This window comes from Mastigoproctus giganteus, chromosome 3 (assembly GCF_048544385.1).
Source record: "Mastigoproctus giganteus isolate SK-2022 chromosome 3, ASM4854438v1, whole genome shotgun sequence".
NCBI classification, from domain to species: Eukaryota; Metazoa; Arthropoda; class Arachnida; order Uropygi; family Thelyphonidae; genus Mastigoproctus; species Mastigoproctus giganteus.
Window position 1 is genome coordinate 219,865,881 of NC_143577.1, and position 21,456 is coordinate 219,887,336.

General features: G+C 37.8%; 1 protein-coding gene across 1 annotated transcript in view; it reads right to left on the reverse strand.

The window, feature by feature from the left end:
- LOC150088735 (GPN-loop GTPase 1) overlaps positions 1-12,204 on the reverse strand; it is a 121,033-nt gene extending 108,829 nt beyond the window's left edge. Inside the window, exons 1-3 of the mRNA XM_090370888.1 lie at positions 12,000-12,204; positions 10,817-10,991; positions 7,284-7,377 (exon numbers count right to left, since the gene is read on the reverse strand). Coding sequence (XP_090227014.1) covers positions 7,284-7,377; positions 10,817-10,969 — 247 coding nt within the window. The 5' untranslated portion in view covers positions 10,970-10,991; positions 12,000-12,204. The remainder of the gene's footprint in view (positions 1-7,283; positions 7,378-10,816; positions 10,992-11,999) is intronic.
- Positions 12,205-21,456: the final 9,252 nt, after the last annotated feature.

Here is a 21,456-nt window from a genome sequence, read left to right on the forward strand (position 1 = left end):
TCTTCAAATCTGAAATTGATCAGATCTGAAGCACTTTTAGCAGCTAAATCTGTCTGTTCATTCCTGGGATTCCAGAGTGTCCAGGAATCCAACAAAAAATTATGCGGTAGCCACGTGTATGAATTTCCATTAACTGAGACCAGATTTTCTGTACCTGAGGATGATTGCTGGAGCATTTACATTATATACATTTCACAGCACTTAACAAATCGATATATATGATGGATTGAGTATATGAAACTTCTTTTATGTTCTCCAAGGCTAATAGGATACCATATAACTCTGCGGTATAAGTACTACATTCTGAGTGGAGCTGATTGGCGATGATAGCATCCGGCAAGACTACAGCTGTACCAACTTTATTGGCAGTCTTGCATCCATCTGTGTATAGCTGTACGTAACTTCTAAACCGAGTGGAGTGGGCCAGATGTAGTTGTCTAATACCCCACAATACACGTTGACAGATATTTTCAGAAATTTTCATTTCTGAAAATATCTGTCAACGTGTATTGTGGGGTATTTGCCATGGCTGGATTTCCATGCTAGTATCCTGCAGTATGTTATTCATGTTGAGTCCCTAGCTAGTGTTTAGAGCTTGAAGCCTAATGCCAGATGGTTTGTTGAGACGTGATTTAGTTCGAAAGAGGTTTTCCCATTTTGGTCTGAAAAGATATTGCCATATCGGGTGATATGGAAGGCTGCTGATTTTAGCGGCATTTAGGAGAATAATTTATCATCGAAGGTCTAGCGGTGGTTCATGGGCACATAAGAGATGTACGAAAGGCCCCCAGGGCAACTTGAAGTGCACTATGATGAATGGGATCAAGCCATTTCAGTACACTTGGCCTGGCTGAGGCATATGCAGGAGATGCATAGTCTAAGCGAGATCTAATTAATAAGCAGTATAAATGTAGCAACATGTAACAATCTGCACCCCATGACATAGAGGAGATTACTCCGAGAATATTTAGTTTCTTAAAATAGCCCGGACAAATATATTTTATATGTTCAAAGAAGTTTAGTTTTTTATCAAGTATTATACCAAGAAAATAAGTACTTGGCTGAAATGTAATACAGTGGATTCCGGTTATTTGGGCCATCGGTTAATCGGAGCAGCCGTTTATTTGGAGCAAATCTTAAAAAAACAGAAACCAATCGAGAAAATAGCCAGGGTTTACTTCACTTAATTGGGACAGCATGCTGTTTAATCGGGGCAGGAGACCGCAGTACTGGAGATTACCCTATGATTGTCTCCAATGGTACCACATGGTTCGGTTGAAATTCTGGAGGTCACAACCATAAAACAATAAAAACAATTAGAAGTCACCTGTTTATTGGGCTTTTCTGTTAGTGAAATCTATCATAAATGGACAGTAAACTCGATTGTATTGAATTTGCAATAACACCGACAGCTGGAATTCTGTAGGTTATTATGGTAAAATGTGTTTACACTTCCACGAAATCTTCAATCATATAAAAAAATTCATTTTCATAATCTTCTCTTCATTCCTATTTTTAAAGCTTTGTAACTCGTTACTCCTTTCTCACTTGCTTGTTTTGTGTTACTTGCAATTTGTGTGTGCCGTGTTCTTTGTTATTGATTGCTTATCTTTTTACTGTTTTAAATTTTAACCCCCACCCACAAATGTCAGTGAACAGAAATGTCAACTAGTTTGTATTAATTATTCCGATTATCACGTATATTCTTCCAATTTTCACGTATCATTTAATTTTTTAATTGGTAAAGTAATAAAAAGTAAATTTGTGCTTAATATATCTTTACTTTTATAGCCTGTGGATAAATTTCCTCCTATTTTTGCTAATTAGAATCGCCGTTTAAGAGAATTAAAATTCAATTCACAAACGTGATCACAATGACTGGCGCTTATTACACATCGTATAGTGAACGGTACTTTATTATGGTGACTCCATCATAACGTGATTTAATTGTACAGTGAACCAATTGTAAAGGGGGGGGAGGTACATTGCATTTTTAACTATTTACATGAAACTTCGGATAATTGGGGCAGCCGCTTAATCGGGCCAAAATGCACTTGTCCCGATGTGTCCCAAATAACCGGAATGGACTGTACAATGAGAGTCTAACTGATGGACTGGATCAGGAAGCAATGTACATTTAAGACAGAAGTGCACTGCAGTTGTTATGGATTTAGAAATTCTGTAACCATTGTTTTTGGCGCAAGAGACTATTCTATTAATGGTGCCTTGTAGTTGTCTCTCAATAAGTCGCATATTTTGAGAATGGCATGAGATGGCAAGGTCGTCAACATATAGGTATGCATCAACTGTGTTAGGTATACACTTAGTTATAGAATCGATCCTGATGGCAAAAAGTGTTGCGCTCAGCAGTGAACCCTGGGGGAACTCCCTCTTCTTGTACATATGTTCCAGAAAGTGATGAGTGGAAATGGACTTGGAAGGATCTGTTAGATAGAAAGTTCTGAATAAATTTCGGGAGATGACCCCGAAGACTAGATTTACGTAAGTCACAAAGAAGAGCATAAAGCCAAGTTGCATCAAATGCTTTTTCGATGTCAACTCATATCAAAACAAAGTGCTCATTTCTTAGAAAAGCATTCTGAATATTTGCTTCCACTTTGATAATGAGATCAAACATCGATCTACTTCTCCGAAAACCATATTGGCTTGGACCCAGAATGTTTTGAGTCTCCAAATACCATGTTAGTCGGGCGTTAACTATTTTTTCCATAGTTTTTCCCAAGCAACTTGTTAGGGAGATAGGCCAATAGTTTGTTGGATTTGTGTGGGTCTTTTCCTGGTTTTGGGAAGGTTAGCACATAAGAATGGCACCAGCTAGTGGGGTAATATTCCTCTAAAAAAATTCTATTATAGAGTCGTAAGAGAGCACTTAATGATCTTTCACTTAAATGGGAAATAATTACGTAATAAATTCCATCAGGACCTGGAGCACTGTTTTTCACTTTTGTGAGCGCATTAAGCAATTCAGTCATGGTCAGTGGCAGATTGTATGAATGTTGGAGAGCAGTATTAAAATTCAGTTTATACTTTTCTGTACTGCATTTTAGCAACTGAAAGGCTGGTTCATAGGCAGAAACAGCTGCGAGTGTTTCAAAAGATGAGCCAAATGCATTAGCAATTTCCACAGGTTCAGAAATTTCCTTCCCTTTCAGAAATAAAATCGGAGAAGTAGCAAGTGAGTATTTGCCAAAAAAGAAGCATAGGCAGCATAATGTGCCTATGCTTCTTTTTTACTCATTCGTCTTAGCCCTTTCTCTCTTAAACTGTAAAGGGATTGTTGTAAAGATTGTCTAGCTTTAAGATAAAGCTAGACAATCTTTACAACAATAGAGAGACAAGGTAAAAGTGCAGCCTTATCAACCCACTGCAGGATGGAAGCCTCCTCAACAATTCATGCTGAGGGAAATGGACCATAATCTGCCACGCTGGTCCAGTGCGAGTTGGCAGATCGACCGTATTCAGCAGTCAGGGGCTTGAACCCCGGTCTACTCAAAGAGCATGTGCTACTGCACTCCCGCTTCTGCCCACTCGGCTACGGAGGCATTTCTACAAGGTACTCTCTATTAATTCATGCAATAATTAATAGAGAGTACCTGGTTATAAGGCGAAAAGAGATGAAAATATGGTGATATCAGGAGGATGTCACATTACAAATATTACACATCACATTACAAAAACCTAATCGTTGAGCTCTTTCCAATGGTGTATAATAAAGTTATAGGTTATGTGGATGGACAAAAATGTGGATGGACAAAATTTTTTATCCATCCACATTTTACCCCCCCCCCCATTTCACAGACAAATTTTTGTCAACAACGATCAATATGGCGTTATGTTGGCCCACATGATGTACAAACCCTTGCAAAATTTCAAGTCAACAGGTTGAGTGGTTTCAGAGATACAATGCTGTGACAGATGGAAGGACAGACAGATAACCGAGTGACATTATAAGGGTCCTTCATTAGACTACGGCCCCTAAAAAGGATGGCTACAGGAATTTGCCTTCAGCCAAAAAGTAACTATTGGAATAAACCTCAATCCAGTATTGTAAAAATGACTAGTTTGAATAAAATTATTGGAGAAATTATTAGAAGAATTGGGCAAGTACCCAAATAGAACAGGAGGGCACACACGATGGGAGCCTTGTTAATCAATTCAGCCCTGGAGAGAGAGGGAGGGAGGGAGAGAGAGAGAGAGAGACCAATTTGATTGGATACTATGATACAGTAACAAAGAATTGGATGCAAAAAATAATTTTGATATCATATACTTGGATTTCAGGGAAAGTTACTGCTATGGAGCTTAAGGGCAAGTTACTGGACACTGCTCTTTGTAGACTAATGTTATTAGTGGAGTCCCCCACAGTTCGATGCTAGGCCCACCATTGTTTTCTGTATTTATTAATGATATTCATTAGGGTATATCAGGCTTAATATCTAAGTTTGCAGATGATACAAAGGTTGGCAGGGTGGTTAAAAGTAATCAAAGTAAGCTACTGCAATAAGATATAGAAAAATTAGTCAGATGGACTGAGAAATTGCAACTGAAGTTTAAAATTGACAAATTTTAAATTGTATCATGGATAGCAATAATCCCAGATTAAAGTATCAACTGTGTGGTATGACATTACAAGTAGAGGAAAAGGATAAAGACCTGGGGTTAATTCTGCAGTCAGATATGAAATTCACTGAGTATGCCAATAGGCTGCCAGGACAGCTCATTGGGTTTTGTCGATGATATACAGTAATTTTGCTAGCATGGACTATCCCATTGTATAAGGCAATTATCAGGAGGGTATAAGCAGGTATACGCCGTATACCCTCTGGATTCTTAGGCAATACTTATAGTTTTATTATTTTTAATATCTGTGCCATATATAGAGTAAGTAAATATGCCGTGTGTGTGTGTGTGTGTGTGGGTGTGTGTAATTATACATATATTTGAATAGTGTTTAAAATAGTTGGAAACGGAATCTTTCATAATAAAATAAAATAGTACAGCATACATCAGAGGCAGCAAAAAGCATATTCCTCTCATATGCATTTAGCATATAAACAAGAATAAGAGTTAAAATAAAATAATGCCAGCAGTATGGCAAGACAAGAGCAAAAATAATCAAAATTAAATCTAAATCAAATGGGGGGGGGAAGAGAAGGGTAACAAGAGTAAAAATATTGCAGTAGAATCTCTCTAAAATAATTTAGAAAATCTAAATGAAAGAATAATAATTCATTGAATTTTGAAAGCCAATTAAATAGAAATTTAGCAGTACCCCCTCTGATGGGTACCAGGTCCAAATTTATGTGAAATATCACCAACAGAGGTGTTAACCACTACAAAAAATAAAACAAAAAGAAACCAAAAATAGACTGACCATTATACCCCATCTCGACAGAGGAACACAAGGCCAATAATGGTCAGGGAATCGCTGTATTTCGATCGCTGGACAAATCGCCGCAAAGGAGAATCGATCGATATTTCACATAAATTTGGACTGGTACCCATCAGAGGGGGTACCGCTAAATTTCTATTTAATTGTCTTTCAAAATTCAATGAATTATTATTCTTTCATTTAGATTTTCTAAATTATTTTAGAGAGTTTCTACTGCAATATTTTTACTCTTGTTACCCTTCTCTTCCCCCCCAGTTTGATTTAGGTTTAATTTTGATTATTTTCACTCTTGTCTTGCCATACTGCTGGCATTATTTTATTTTAACTCTTATTCATATGGTTTTATATATATATATATTATATGTACACTGGTATGCATTGTATACCCTCTGGAATTCAATGTAAACATTTACAGGTATACCTTCTGCTAATTTTATGACTATAACACTGGATACAGGGCAGCTGGAACAGTGCAGAGAAGGGCAACAAGAGTGTTGAGGGGAGAAAAGGAGTGCTCTTGCCATGAAAGGATTCAGTTATACAAATTGCAAGTCCAGAGACAGCACCGATGAGATGATCTGATTATAACTTAAGGCTTTAAATGGAGTGAGCAAATTCAATACTGATGGGATTCTCCCTCTTGCTCAGACTATGCATATGAAGGGGGGGGGGACAATTTCAAATTGAGGAAGGATGGTTGCAGAATAGATGTGGAAGTTTACCTTCAGCAAGCAGGTGGTTGATTGATTGATTGTTGGATCAAACTTCCATCTATTGTTATGGAAATAGATAGTTTGAATAAATTCAAGGAAGAACTAGACACGCTACTGGAGGGGATGGACAGACAATGTGGGAAGGGTTTTTTTTTTTTTTTTTGCTGATGTTGTATAAACCTGCTATCTTCTTTCTTGCATCACTTGGCCAATATATCCACTATTATTATTTGCATCACTTGACCAATATATCCACTATTATTATTTCTCTTATATGTTATCAAATTTCTTCTCTGAACCACAATAATTCAATGTTTTTGCATTTCCATGAAGGTGCCATTCCGTTTCTTTAAACTGTGAAAATGTGCTCAGCAACAACAAAAAAAAGTTTTTCCTTCTGCTTTCTTGTCATTTCATTTAGCAAATTATTTTCAGTTTGATCAGATCAGATGTATTACTATTTTTATTTTCCAATATAACATCCCTTACACCTTCAACTAAAAGCAAGTCATGCAAAATTTATGACCTTGATATATGAAGGTTTACAAAAATTATTAGGGAAAAAACACTTCACTCCATATGCTTCAATCCCACTCTGAAGGGTCTTCAACACTGGACATAAATAAGAGGGTAATAAATTTATATTATATTAAAAATGAAGTTAACACAGATAAAACACATAAGACAACAAAGTTGTAGTCTCAACAAAAATTACACAGTAAAACAAAAAACTTTAGTTTTAACTTTCAAGGTTTGAGTGTGAAAATTGAACAAATAAATGGGTTATAATCATTAATGCCACACTGTAACAAAGAATATAACCCATATTTACTGCCCAATATATTAAGAGCAGAAAAGGAACTAGTTTTCCATTTTGATTATCTTATTCCTTCACCTAAACAATGAAGAACAGGAATAAGTAAACAGTTAATAGTTACTGTATAGATACGCTGTTAATCAATAGGCAAAGAATTTAATATCTAATATCAATGTATTGTCTTAACCATCATGACTGCTTGACTGTGAAAGCTAATGTTATAAGCAGCATTAAGAGTAAGTTATAAGCTTAATGTTAAGAGTGTTTACAGATCAACCAAAATTTTAAATCAGGCTCAGAAAGTTTACTAACTTAATAAAATTAAATTCCAGATGCTTACCAATGTTTGCTGGATATGGTACCTCAAGACAAGCAGGATCTAAATTGATAACATATGGTGGATTCTTCTTGGCATGCAGATGGGCTACAACTCTCTGCATAATAAATCATTTTTTTTTCTTTAAGTATATAAAACAAATACTTAGAAACTTAATATACACAATGAATACACATATGCTAAACAAAATACAGGGGTCATAAATGTTCCAGATTCAGGCACTATCTGCCAAATTTAAGCACCAGGATCAAAGGGGAGAACCCTATATAATTAAAAAAAAACATCTTTGATTATAAAGTCCCATATTGAAAAAAAATTAATTTTAAAATATAAAATAAAATCCTTTCTATATGCTAAGACAGTGGTTTCCAAACTTTATGTGACTATGCCCCCTTTTAAAAAAAAATCTAATCTTGGCACCTCCCCCCCCTTTTATTTCATAAAATAATACAGACACATTTTTAAATGGTAAAAAATTTATTAATACAAAAAATGAAAAAAACGTAATTGACAGAATAATAACAAGGTTTTACTATATATATATTAATTTTTAAATTAATTTGTTTTTAATGTGATGAGTGTGCTTGTTTATTAGCACAAAGTTTATCAAATCTAGGTGTCATTGAGGAGAGTGCTACTCGTAGCTCTTTTTCTACTACCAAACGGGCTCGATATTTGGATTTCATTGCAGCTAATGCAGAAAATTCCATTTCGCATAAATATGATGTTACTAATGGCAGCAGTACTTGCACTGCTTTGTTTGACAAAGTATTATATTCTTCACTTCGATTCAACCAAAATTGAACTAGGATTTCACTCTGAAATTTGTTTCAATGAAGTATCGCATGATAATTCTATCAATTTTTCCTTTTCAATAGTTGTCAATCCAAATTCATCATCTTCTTCATTGACAAATGGATTCTGTATCCATGCGAACTTTGTAAAATCAAGATCTTCGAAATAATGTGAAAAGTGCATTATCAAACCATCCAAGTGTTCAGTAAATAGATTTTTGTTTGCTTCAATATTAACTCTGGCGCAAAAATCATTTAAAGGTGGAAACATGTCAAACTTATTTTTTTGTAAATTTGATTTCCATAGCTCCAATTTTTTATGAATGCTTTCACTTTGTCTTTTTAAATCAGTGAATGCATTTGTGGTCTTTGCATTGATTTATTCAAAACACTCTTCCAAAAATTTCAACCAAATAGGCAAGTTTAACAATAAAGTTATCATTCCTAAATAAATTTGCCTCTTCATTATGATTTTCATCAAGAAAAATTGCAATCTCTTCTTTGAGTTCAAACACCCTTTGAATCACTTTGGCACGAGATAGCCAGCGCACTTCACAATAGTATAGAAGTGAGGTATAATTAACTTCCATATCTTCACACAGCTTTGCAAACAACCTAACTTTTAAAGGACTGTTTTTTTATGTAGTTTATAACTTTCGTAACTTTTGTAAAAATGTTAAGTTCCTCGCTCATATTTTTTGACACAAGAGCTGCTCTGTGAAGCATGCAGTGCGTCCAGATAACTTTGGGTACTTTCTTTTTAACTAATGCTTGAAGACCTGCCTTGTGCCCTGACATTGACTGTGCTCCGTCAGTACAGAGTCCAATGCAGTTATTCCACTTTATGTCGCCCTCATCAAAAAAAGTGTCAATTGTATTAAAAGTTTCATTGGATGTGGCCTTTCCAGGAATGGGGCTGCAAAATAATATATCTTCCATTATATTAATTTCTGCAACATAATGAACATATGCAATTAAATGAGCATCTTTAGCTACATCAGTTGCCTCATCTACTTGTATGGCGAATTTCGAAGTACGCAGTTGAGAAACTAACTGATCGCAAAGATCTTCAGATATACCATCGATTCTTATGCCAACTGTATTATCAGCAAGCGGTATTTGTCGCAACTGTTTCGCATATGATTCGCCGAACATTATTTTAACCATATCAATAGCTGCTGGCAAAACTAGTTTCCCCTATTGTGCGTGGTTTTTTACATTTCACAATTCTGTAAGAAACTTGGTACGACGCTAGCAATACATTTGATGGAACAGAAACTATTTTTTTGAACGTTTGCTTTTGTTTATTAAACTCATCTAATTTTCTTTGAAAAAATTATATGGGCTTACCAACGTATTCAGAATGCATAGTTTTAATTTGACTGGTCTCATACTATCTGCAGCCAAAACTTTCATACAAAACAAACACATTGGTTTTTCCAAGCCATCTATAATAACACTTGTGAATCCTACTGATAAATAGGATGAATCATATTTTCTTGTCTTGAGAGTTCTACCTCCTTGTTCCCTGTTGCTTGTATTCCCACTACCTTTACTTGTATCAGCATCAGTATCTTCATTATTAGTGGATTTTCTCTTGTAACCAGTCAAAAATTTATCCATTCGTCTAATTAGGATTAAATTTGTATTCTTAAAAAATACAACTTCTAAATTACTAACGATTATTATCAGTAAGTAATCACGCCAAAAACAATAAAAAACACAATCGCACACCGCTGAAACCATATTTTCAACCATGCAGCTAATGCTATACTATGCAATCTACCTATATATGTCATACATAGTACGCACTAAATTATATATATTACATTACATCATATCAATCATAATTCATCAATCCATTTCAGCAAAATATAATATATTTTTTCCAAATAAATGTTTATATCGAAGTTAGAGTGAGATAGGTGGCGGTAAATGCTTTAAAAAATAGGTTACAAAATTTAATGTTATGAAAGTTTATTTATATGTATATATATATTTTTATTTATATATATTATGTTATGAAAATTACATTTCTGTTAAACTTTTTGCACCTCCTTTTGCACTAGTCCGTGCCTCCCAGTTTGGAAATCGCTGCTCTAGGACAACACATGCTACCCAAGCTGGCCCAATAACAATCGGGTCTGTTTGGGAAGTAAAAATTACCCAAACAGACAGTTGTAAATTACATATAGCCCTGAAAACCTACCATAGCATCCCACAGCACTTATCTGTATTTCCTAATATCAATTAGAGTTTGAGTGGCCCACATCACTTTACATGGTAATCAAACTATTAATCAAATTGTATATTGTACTTAGAACTAAGGATCAGTGATTTTCACTCTGGATTTAACAGAGAATGAAAGAATATGTAAGGCTGAAGAAAGGGTGCTCAATTTTTTTGTATATAATTTATAGTAACTAAAGATTCAAACTAGTGCACAGAGCCATGTGCACTAAGCAAATTTTTGAAATAACATAGCCATACTATAAGAATGCATAAAATATTCTTATCAGTGCATGCAAAGGTCAATGGGTTGTAAAAAGCTTAGGGCATAAAATAAGTCTCTCAAATTATTTTATCATTTTCTTAATTAATTAAAATGAATTAAAAAAGGACTTTTTAAAATTATTTCTTTATGGTAATCCCAGCATGAAAAGCATCAACCTGCAATACTCTAGTACTATGTATGGGCTGAAGGTTAAGAAAACCTGCACCCATGTAGTTTTTCCATCTTACCTGCACCCATGTAGTTTTCCCAGATCCAGCCATTCCTAATACAATAATACAAATAGGTCTCTTGTGGTACTTAATGTCAAGCACATCAGACTGTATGAGTGACTTCTTTGCTGATTTTGGGCTCGGATTAGTCTTCACTGATGCCTCTGCCATTCTGAAGGTTTGTTATAGTTATCTGAAATAAGAAAAATATTCATCTTTGATTTTAGTTATCATGGCATTTTTCATGGATTGCTATCTTTTTTCTAAAAATATATGAATTGAACCAGGGCTGTGCAAATGGGGGTGCATTGGATGTACCGCACCAGGGCCCCCAGTTGAGGGAGTAATCAAATCCCAGCATAAATAAACAAGGCTCCTTAACACCTTTTGCATCCGGGCCCCCCGAGTACCTTTGCACAGCCCTGAACTGAACAATATTTCATTCAAATAAGAATGAACATAATGTCTATAATCAAAGAACTATTATTTCTACATCTTGGATAACAATATATTATTAAAAGTATTCTCTAAGAGACTGTGTATAAAACTAAGCTAAATATGCTCTTCATCTATTTAATAACTGCGGTCATTTCCTCTGCCCTCACTCTCATTCTTACAGTACAGAGGGAAACACAAATACCCCCATGTAAATTGTAACATATATATCACTATCTGGTACGTAAATGACATTGGATAGCTGTTTTTTTTTTTTTTTTTTAATTTGGTAGTTGTTGGCGCATCGGCTTCTGTGGCCATATTGCACCTCCCAATGTTTTTGCAGTACTTTGATCCAAGCCCGAGGCGGGAATCGAACCCGCGACCTTTGGGTTGCCGGGCAGGTACTTTACCCACTCGGCTAGCCCGGTTGGCCTGGATAGCTGTCTGGCATTTTCTTGTTTATACTCGATACGGCCGTCCCCAGAACAGCCAGAGAAGTATACCTCATTGTAACTGCTTATGACAACTAAGGTTCCGGCATAAGCGAACGGATTCGGTAGTGTAATAAGCATTAGTGACGATTTACTTCAGTATTCCGTAGTTCTTATAAATGGTCGTTGTCTGTGCAGAACTAAAATGGACTGAAGGGTCGGTATACAGGACAAGAAAGTGTGCTTTAGTATATTGCTTTCTATTGTTTTCATTATTCTCGTTACCCCACGCATAACTTTGTTGCAACTGTTCGCATACCAATATCATTTACCTGAAATGGTGCTGTCAGTGACTTGGTATTTCCGCGATCTCTTTTTCTCTATTAAGTATTTTTCGAGGACATATTAACACTGAAAGCCAATGAACGATACCAGCATATGTCACAATATACATACTAATCTGCATACACAACTCATTATTCTCTAGTAATAAAACAAACTACTGTAATCACTCCAAAAGTCCACACGAGTTACTACATGCTGCGTACACGTAAAACAGTACTGCCATCTGTGATGCGCAGTTCTAATTCTGCAAAACGTGACATTATTATTTGTTTTCAAAAGTGATGTATGGACTGATCGTTTGGGAAAAAAACATCCTGAACGGAAGCCCCAAATTTTGATTTATTTTCTCTTCTAATGTCCTGTGTACCCAACCTCACAATATTGTTGTTGTTGTTAGTCACAAGGAATAGGAATAGGTTCATGTATGTTTCCATGTATACCAATGCTAGAAGTATAGCAAATAAATTTGATGAATTTGAAGTGTTGGTCAAGACATCAAAGGCGGATATTGTTGGGATAGCACAGACGTGGTGTCACACAGATATAAGGAATACAGAAGTGGAATTTGGGGAGTACAATATGTACAGAAAGGATAGACAGAATAGGAAGGGACGAGGTGTTATGCTGTTAATTAAGAAAAACATAACATCAAGAGAAGTGCACCCAGTTGATATAGATGAACAGTGCACTGTTGAGTCAGTTTGGTGTGAGATAAGCACTGCGAAAGCAAAAATATGAGTAGAAGTGTGTTATTGGCCTAATGACCCGAATGAGTACAATGAACAATTGTACAGAGAAATAGAGTGGGCTAGTAAATCAGGATGTCTTATAATGGGGGATTTTAACTTCACAGATATTGACTGGAACTTGTGGGTTGGTCACCCACACACTAGTCAGACTTTTGCGGATTTATTGGATGGTTGTTTTCTGTAGCAGCATGTTCGAGAGGCAACCAGAGAGAGTAATACTCTTGATCTAGTTATCAGCAGTGATCATTCGTGTATTAAGAATTTGCAGATAAAGGAACCACCAGGTGGCAGTGATCACAGTGTACTGACGTGGGATTTACTTAAAGATTTAATTACCATCAGGGGTAAAGGAAAGGGTTTTTTCTTCCGTAAAGGTGAGTACAATGGTCTCCGACAGTTTTTAAATTCTGTACACTGGAATCAACTGACGATGTTACCAACAGTAAATTCTAAGTGGGAAGCATTCAAGGAATTAATCGTGGATGCTACTAATGGATTCATACCTATTAAGAAATATTGTTCAAGGTTTAGGCCTAAATGGTTATCAAATGAACTAATGACACTCGTAACAGAGAAGAAAAATGCATGGGATGCATATAAATTATCAAGCGACTCAGAAGCCTAAGGCAGATATAAGCTAGTCTGTAATCAGATCACAAAGGAGGTTAGGCAGTCGAAGGCAGATTACGAGAAATCCTTGGCAAAAGATGATAAGAAAAACAGCAAGGATTTCTTTACTTATATAAACTCTAAAAGGAAGGGGTGAATCTGATTGGTCCACTTGGCATCGATGGTTCGACTGTTGATGATCCTGTTCAGATAGCAAACAAACTGAATGAGTATTTTGCATCTACATTCACACATGAGGAATTATTAAGGCTTGAAAATGGCAGAAGGTTATCAAATTGTAGCAGGGTACTTAATGATTTTGTAATAACTGAGAGCAAAGTGGAGGAGAAATTGTTGAAGTTAAACATAAGAAAAGCACCTGGGGTGGATGGGATCTATCCAGTTATATTAAAGGAGGTGGCAAAGCAACTATGCAAACCCTTAGCCATAATTATGATAGCATCCTTGGACTCAGGGGAGGTCCCCACGGACTGTAGATGTGCAAATCTATCCCCAATTCACAAAGGGGATCGAAGGGTGACACGAGTAATTGCAGACCAGTTAGTTTAACTTCTGTTCCGGGTAAAATAATGGAGTCACTGGTTAAAGATGCATTGCAGGATCATCTAGACAAGACTGCAGCAATAATCCAGACACAGCATGAGTTTGTTAAGGGAAAGTCTGGTCTGACAAATTTGATTGGTTATTATGATGTGGTTACAAAGGAACTGGATGCAAAAAATAATTCTGATATCATATATTTGGATTTCAGGAAAGCTTTTGACACTGTTGCGCATGGAAGACTATTATACAAATTGGAGCAGAATGGTATTAAGGGTAAGTTGCTACAATGGATAAAAGGATGGTTGAGTGGGAGAAGACAGAGGGTGTTAATCAATGGGTGCTGCTCTTCGTGGACTGATGTTATTAGTGGAGTCCCACAGGGTTCGGTAGTGGGTCCACTGTTGTTTTGTGTATTTATCAATGATATTGATGAAGGTATATCAGGTTTGCAGATGATACTTTTACATCTGTTGTTGTGAAAGTTGATAGGTTGAATAAATTTAAGGAGGAACTGGACAGGCATTTGTAGGGAATGGTGTTTTTTTTTTTTTTTGGCTGATGCTGCATAAGCTCATACACTTGCTTTCTTGCATCACATGCCACTACTACTACTACTACAAGAGCGACTTGTACATTATATCTGTTAAAGTGTGTGTCAAAAGCCGATTTACATGTTGTACAGGCTGAGAATAAATTAAGGAGGACACCTATTTCCACCGCCTGAGATCGGCTAACTACAGACTCAAATTAAGACCTTAGAAATTCCTCTTGGCATGGATAGAATTTTAACCCAGACCTCTCGAAAGTCCTCGTTGGTAAAACAGTTGGTATAATCCCGTCTTCTTCACACCCGGTGGAAAAGACATGAGTTCACATATCATCAATGAAGTGGAAATTTTGTGTCGGTCTTTTTCATAACGTAGCTGAGCTAGTCGGTTTCATGCGAGAGCAGCATGGTTTTCCCCAGGAAACTTTACTTTTTTGTCCAGAAAACAGCAAATTGGTCAAAGAACAGACGCAATTTACAGCATATTATATACATCGCAATATAGCCTAAATTGCTCATGCAACAAAAACCCCGCAACAACCAACCAACCAACCTCTTGAAATGAGTGACAAGTTACACCTGGCGGAAAAGACCTGAGTTCAAATACCATCAATGACGTGAAAAATTTGTGTAGGTTTTTTTCATAATGTAGCTGAGCTAGTCAGTTTCAGGCTAGAGTAGCATGGTTTTCTCCAGGAAACTTTAGTTTTTTGTCCAGCAAACAGCAAATTGATCAAAGAACAGACGCAATTTACAGCATATTATATACGGCGCAATATAGCCTAAATTGCTGATGCACCAAAAACCCCGCAACAACCAACCTCTCGAAATGAGCGACATGTTAATCACGCAGGATTCCTTGGTATGTACAGTGCAAATGTACATTTCCAGTGAAAAAGGGAAATGTATCTGGTGGGTTTTCCAGTTCATCAGAGGCCGATTAGCCGACTACATACAATAGATTTTACTTTGCATTCTGTAACCGCCAAAGTTTTTTTTTTTTTTTTTTTTTCAGATATCTGCAGCGCGATCCCGAAAACCGCTCTCCTCTACTACCACACGCAAAAACGTAAGGGAGAACATGTAAAAATTAACTGCTGGTGAAGGTCGGTGCAAAAGTATTCCATAATAACCCAAAAGGTATTTTTTAAAACAATCCTCCTCAGCAAAGATTTTTCAACATAACTATCCGTTCTAGCCATTCCTCACTTCAATAAGTTACGTTTCGTATTTTAACTAGTAAATGATTTTATGTAAAGTGAGGGGGAAAGTGGTAGAAAAATTGTTGAATAAGGTATACGGAGCTGATGATATCTATTAAATTGTATCGAAAGAAGCGGCAAACGTTTATCGATAATTATGAGAACATCCTTGGATTCAGGAGAGGTTCGTATAGATTCGTAATGCACATACCTGTATGCCTCTCCTATTCGCAAAGAAATGGATGATCAAAGGAATTTAGTAATTATAGACCTGTAATCTCAAATTTTATTGCAAGTAAAGACTGTAAAGTAATGAAACGAGTGGTTAGAGAATATAAAACAATTTGACAGGAATGTCATCATACAGCAATCACAGCGCGGATTTATTATGGGAGATTTGTGGGGATATTCATGGGACCAATCTGATTAGCTGCTATAAGTAGTCTCGAAGAATTTAATTTAAAAAAATATATATTTTTGGGCCAAATGCTTAGAATTCAGATTTTTGATACTGTTACAATTGAAATATTGCTGAACAAATTGGAACAATGGCACTAGGGGAAAATTACTATATGTTAGGATATATGGTTGGTTGATTGGAAGGGGTTATTAATGGTCACTACTCTTCATGGACTAATGCCATTCGTGGATTCCCTTAGGGTGTAGTGCTTGGCCTTTAATGTTTTCGATATTTTTAACGATACTGAGGAAGGCTTACCAAGTCAATGTCTAAATTTTTTGCTGGCAGGATGATGAGCAAGAGGAAGCAGGGTATACTACTTCAACAAGACCGGGACAAATTATAAAGATGGACCAAAAAGTGGCAATTAAAGTCTAGCATTAATAAATGCAAGATTGATAAATGCATATGGGTAGAAAAATCCTAAAAGAACATTCAAATTGGGTAGTACCACACTCAATATAGCAGAGATTGAAAATGACATTGAGATATAATGTTGAGCCCATTGTTGTTTTCTACATTTATCAATGATATTGATGAAGGCATATCAGGCTTAATATCCAATTTTGTAGTGATACGAAGGTTGGCAGGTTGGGTAATGACTAATAACAGTATACTATTGCAACAGGATCCAAAAAAGATACGCAGATGGGCTGAGAAATTACAATTGAAGTTTAACATTAATAAATGCAAAGTACTACATTCAGGACAGTGGAAAATGAAAGAGACCTGAGGATAATTGGCAGCAGCTATGAAGTTCTCTGAGCAATGTAGGCAGGCTGCCAGGAGATCTCATATGGTTTTGTCTATGATATACAGGAATTTTCCTACCACGGATAAAGAGGTGATTGTCCCATTGTATAAGGCAAGGATTAGTCCACATTTTGAGTACTGCATACAGGTCGGGAGGTCGCATTTTAGGAAGGATGTACAGCTGCTGGAACAAGTATAGAGAATGGCAACGAGATTGGTGAGCGGAACAAATGGGTGCTCTTACCGAGAAAGGCTTCAGTTCTGCAAATTTCAGCATTTGGAAACTAGACACCTGCGAGGTGATCTGATTGAGGTTTTTAAAGCTTTGAATTGATTGAGAAAGTTTAATGCTGATGAGATTCTTCCGGTTGCTCAGACCACACATTTGAGGTTGTTTTGCTGCTAGCTCCTGCATTATCGATCGTATCTTTGGTTTATTGTGATCTGACTGTGGAAGTATTTCTTTAGGTGTTATTAACAGTTTCAAGGTGAAATATTACTTAGCTTTGTGATACAAAGACAGCTATCTGATTAAGTGAGTGTGGTTTACCACATCGGCAGAGCCAATATGGCTGCCATGTGGTAAAGATTGTCGTCGAAGGATCTAGTTTTGGAGGGAAACGTATTAGCATTAGCATTAGCATTAGTAGAGGCATTTGATGCAAGAAAGCAAGCTTATGCAGCATCAGCCAAAGAAAAAAAAAAAAAAAAAAAACCCACTTCCACTTTACCCCTCTGTTCGTTCAAAATACCTGTCCAGCTGAGCCTTAAACTTATTTAGGCTATCAACCTCCACCACAAGGGATGGAAGTCTGTTCCACCAACCAACCACCCGCTGGCTAAAGGCAAATTTCCGCACGTCTATCCTACATCTGTCTTTCCTCAATTTGAATTTATGCCCTCTCAGGTGATTTTTCTGAGCTAGAGGAAGAATCCCATCATCATTGAGCATGCTTAAACCATTCAAGGCTTTATACACCTCTATCAGATCACCTCGCTGGTGCCTAGTCTCCAGACACTGTAATTTGCAAAACTTAAGCCTTTCTTCGTAAGAGCACCCCTTTGTTCCTTTCACTAATCTCGTTGCCCTTCTCTGTACTCGTTCCAGCAGCTCTACATCCTTCTTGAAATGAGGTCTCCAGACCTGTATACAGTACTCTAGGTGTGGCCTGACCATCGCCTTATTCAATGGAATAATCACCTCCTTATCCCTGCTGGAAAAATTCCTGTATATCATTGACAATACTCCATGAGCTACTCTTGCAGCCCGTCTGCACTGATCAGAGAACTTCATATCTGCCTGCACAACCACCCCCAAGTCCCTTTCATTCTCTACCACTGTCAGTGTAGTACCACAGAGTTGATACGTTGCGCTGGGGTTGCTGTTTCCCATGTGTAGTACTTTACATTTATCAATGTTAAACTTCATTTGCCACCTCTCAGCCCATCTGCTCAACCTTTCCAGATCCTGTTGCAGCAGCATAGTGTCAGTAGTGTCCTTGACAACCCTGCCAACCTTTGTATCGTCTGCAAACTTGGACATTAAGCCCGATATACCATCATCAATATCATTTATGAATACAGAAAACAATAATGGACCCAACACTGAGCCCTGAGGGACTCCACTAATAACATCAGTCCACGATGAGCAGTGTCCATTGATTACCACTCTCTGTCTTCTCCCCCTCAACCACCCCTTTATCCATAGCAGCAATTTGCCTCCAATGTCACACTGCTCCAATTTGTGTAGCAGTCTTCCATGTGCAGCAGTATCAAAAGCCTTTCTAAGATCCAAGTATATAATATCAAAGTTATTCCCTGCATCCAGTTCTTTTGTGACTGCATCATAGTATCCAATCAAGTTGGTCAGGCAAGACTTCCCCTTAACAAAACCATGCTGTGTCTGAGCTATAACTGAAGTCTTGTCTAAATGATCCTGCAGTGCTTCTTTAACCAGTGCTTCCATTAATTTTCCTGGAACAGAAGTTAAGCTCACAGGTCTATAATTACTTGTGTCAGCCTTTGATCCTCCTTTGTGAATTGGGGTCACATTTGCACTTTTCCAGTCTATGGGTACCTCCCCTGAGTCCAAGGAAGCTCTCATAATTATGGCTAAGGGTTTGCTTACTTCCTTTGCTGCCTCCTTTAATATAACTGGATAGATCCCATCCACCCCGGGTGCCTTTCTTGTGTTTATCTTCAACAGTTTCTCCTCCACTTTACTCCCAGTTATTTCAAGATTCTGTAGCTTACTGCTAGAGTTGAATACACCTCTGGCATTCCCCTCGCTGAATAACTCCTCATGTGTGAATGTCGATGCAAAATATTCATTTAGTTTGTTAGCTACCTGAGCAGGATCATCAACACTTGACCCATCAATATCAACGTAAATTAGTTTTTCTTTTTTGCGTTGAACCTAAAAGGAATTGTTCAAGAACACAGGATTTAGAAGTTAGAATTATTGAAATACTGTAGTTTTTTTTTACTAATATATTTGGAAGTTGCTTATTTAATACTACTAATATTAATCTATTTGTGAGTTTTTGATATCAAAGAATTATGGAAGATAGAAATCCTAATGGTAAACGATCTTTAGACAGATCCAGCGGGGAGGGAGATGATACTTCACCCCTACTGCCACCTAAAATTCCTCAATCTCATGGCGATATACGAAGGTTAGGTGAGTTTGTATATTCCAAAAGTATTGGTCACGAATAGTAATATAGAGCGTTGAATCCATTCAACGCTCTATATTACTTACGACTACCAGAGCTTGCTGCACTGTCAGCACCCACGCGCTCCAGGTTCTGGCTGGAATTCCTTCCCTTGGACCTGGAGGTTTTGTGCTGTGGGCTGCTGTACCAAAACTCGAAAGGAAGAGCAAGTACCCACATGGATTTCACTGTTGATCCAGCAATCAGCAAAACCTTACAACACAAAAGGCTTACAGAACACCTAAAAGACACCTGGCAGAACCGATGGAATTTATCCACCAAAGGAATCATTACCAAGAAGTTCCTCCCAGATATCAGCAGGGTGTATCCACTCTCCCCGGCATGGCAATCTCCTGGACTATACACCACATTTTTACTGACTGGGCACGGCTCCTTTAGAAGAAAGCCACACGAATTTGGTCTCACAGACACCCCCATTCTGTACCTGTGGACAAGAAGAATCCTGGGAGCATTTCCTTCATGAGTGCGTCCTCTTCGAAGACCTGCGTGGACAACTATACACGACTATCCATTCACTACTCAGGAATGTAGAGCACGTCATTTTACTGGAGCAAGACAACTATAGGGCCTTCACCCACTTTGCCCGGTTGCTATTTACAAGATGAAGAACCTGTAGTTGTCTAACTTCCATAAAGAAAACGACACACCATAATAGCAGTAGGGCCCATCTTTTGGACCCAAATGCTGGACATGACACTAAGTTAACATCTTGCGACGTATAGAAGGCCGTTTGGCGCTCTCTATCCCGCACTAGCGAGGTATCTTTTAACCCCTCCCCCCCGCCGGGGTAGAGGAACTTGGACCGTTCCCTGCCTCTCCCATTTTCCTCCTGGTGGGGCATGGGCATGCTTCACTGCTAGCAGAGACCATCTACTCTATCGGCCCCTTACTTCCTTTTCTTCACCCCGGCCTTCAGTCTCCCTACCCTTCTTTCAATTCACACCGTGTCTGCCCGACACACGTCCAAATTTAATTAACACCGAAATTCTTGCTCGACCTGTTAGGCCTCAAAGCTTGATATTTCCAACGCATAACCCCATCTAGAGAAATTTCTAAAGTTATCGGCAGAATAGACCGCGTTCACCTTTTACTTCTCAGGTCCTAGCCACTGAAATCTCAGGAAAGTAGGTGGCAGGACCTGCCAGAGTAGATTTGTCTTAGTGGTACACCCGGTCGGCCTCCCCGTGGCTGCGTATGGTAACGTCGGGTCCCACCAGGGGCCCGGCGGCTAACAGACCGGATGAACAATGGGCACAACGCACTACATATCACATTATCCATACCTTTAAAATCTTTGACAGGGTGCTGTCACTGGATACATAGAACATACGCGGAGATGGGAGAAATCCCAGGAGCCGTTAGACCTTCAACATACCTATACCTATACTACTGTACTGAGACAATCCTTCCCCATGTGCCTCTGTTCTGAGGTGCCATTGGACCCGACTTCGTGTTTATGGATGATAACGCCACACTCCACCGCACTGCAGCTGTTGATATGCGTTTGGAAAGTGAGAACATTGTTCGTATGGATTGGCCTGCTTGTTTCCGCTGATCTAAATCCCATTGAACACATACGGGACGCTCTGGGGAGACGCCTAATGGCACGTCCACACTCACCGGAAAATGTTCACCAGCTGAAGATGGCGCTGACAGAGGAATGGACGATGTTACCGCAAGAATTTATCAACAACATTGTTCTAAGTATGAACAGGCGGTGCAAAGCCTGCATCGACATTAGGGGTAGCCATATCTCCTACTGAGAACCACCTTTTCCCTTTGTTCCATCGTGATGCATCTGTATCATGGCAGCTAGTGCTATGTT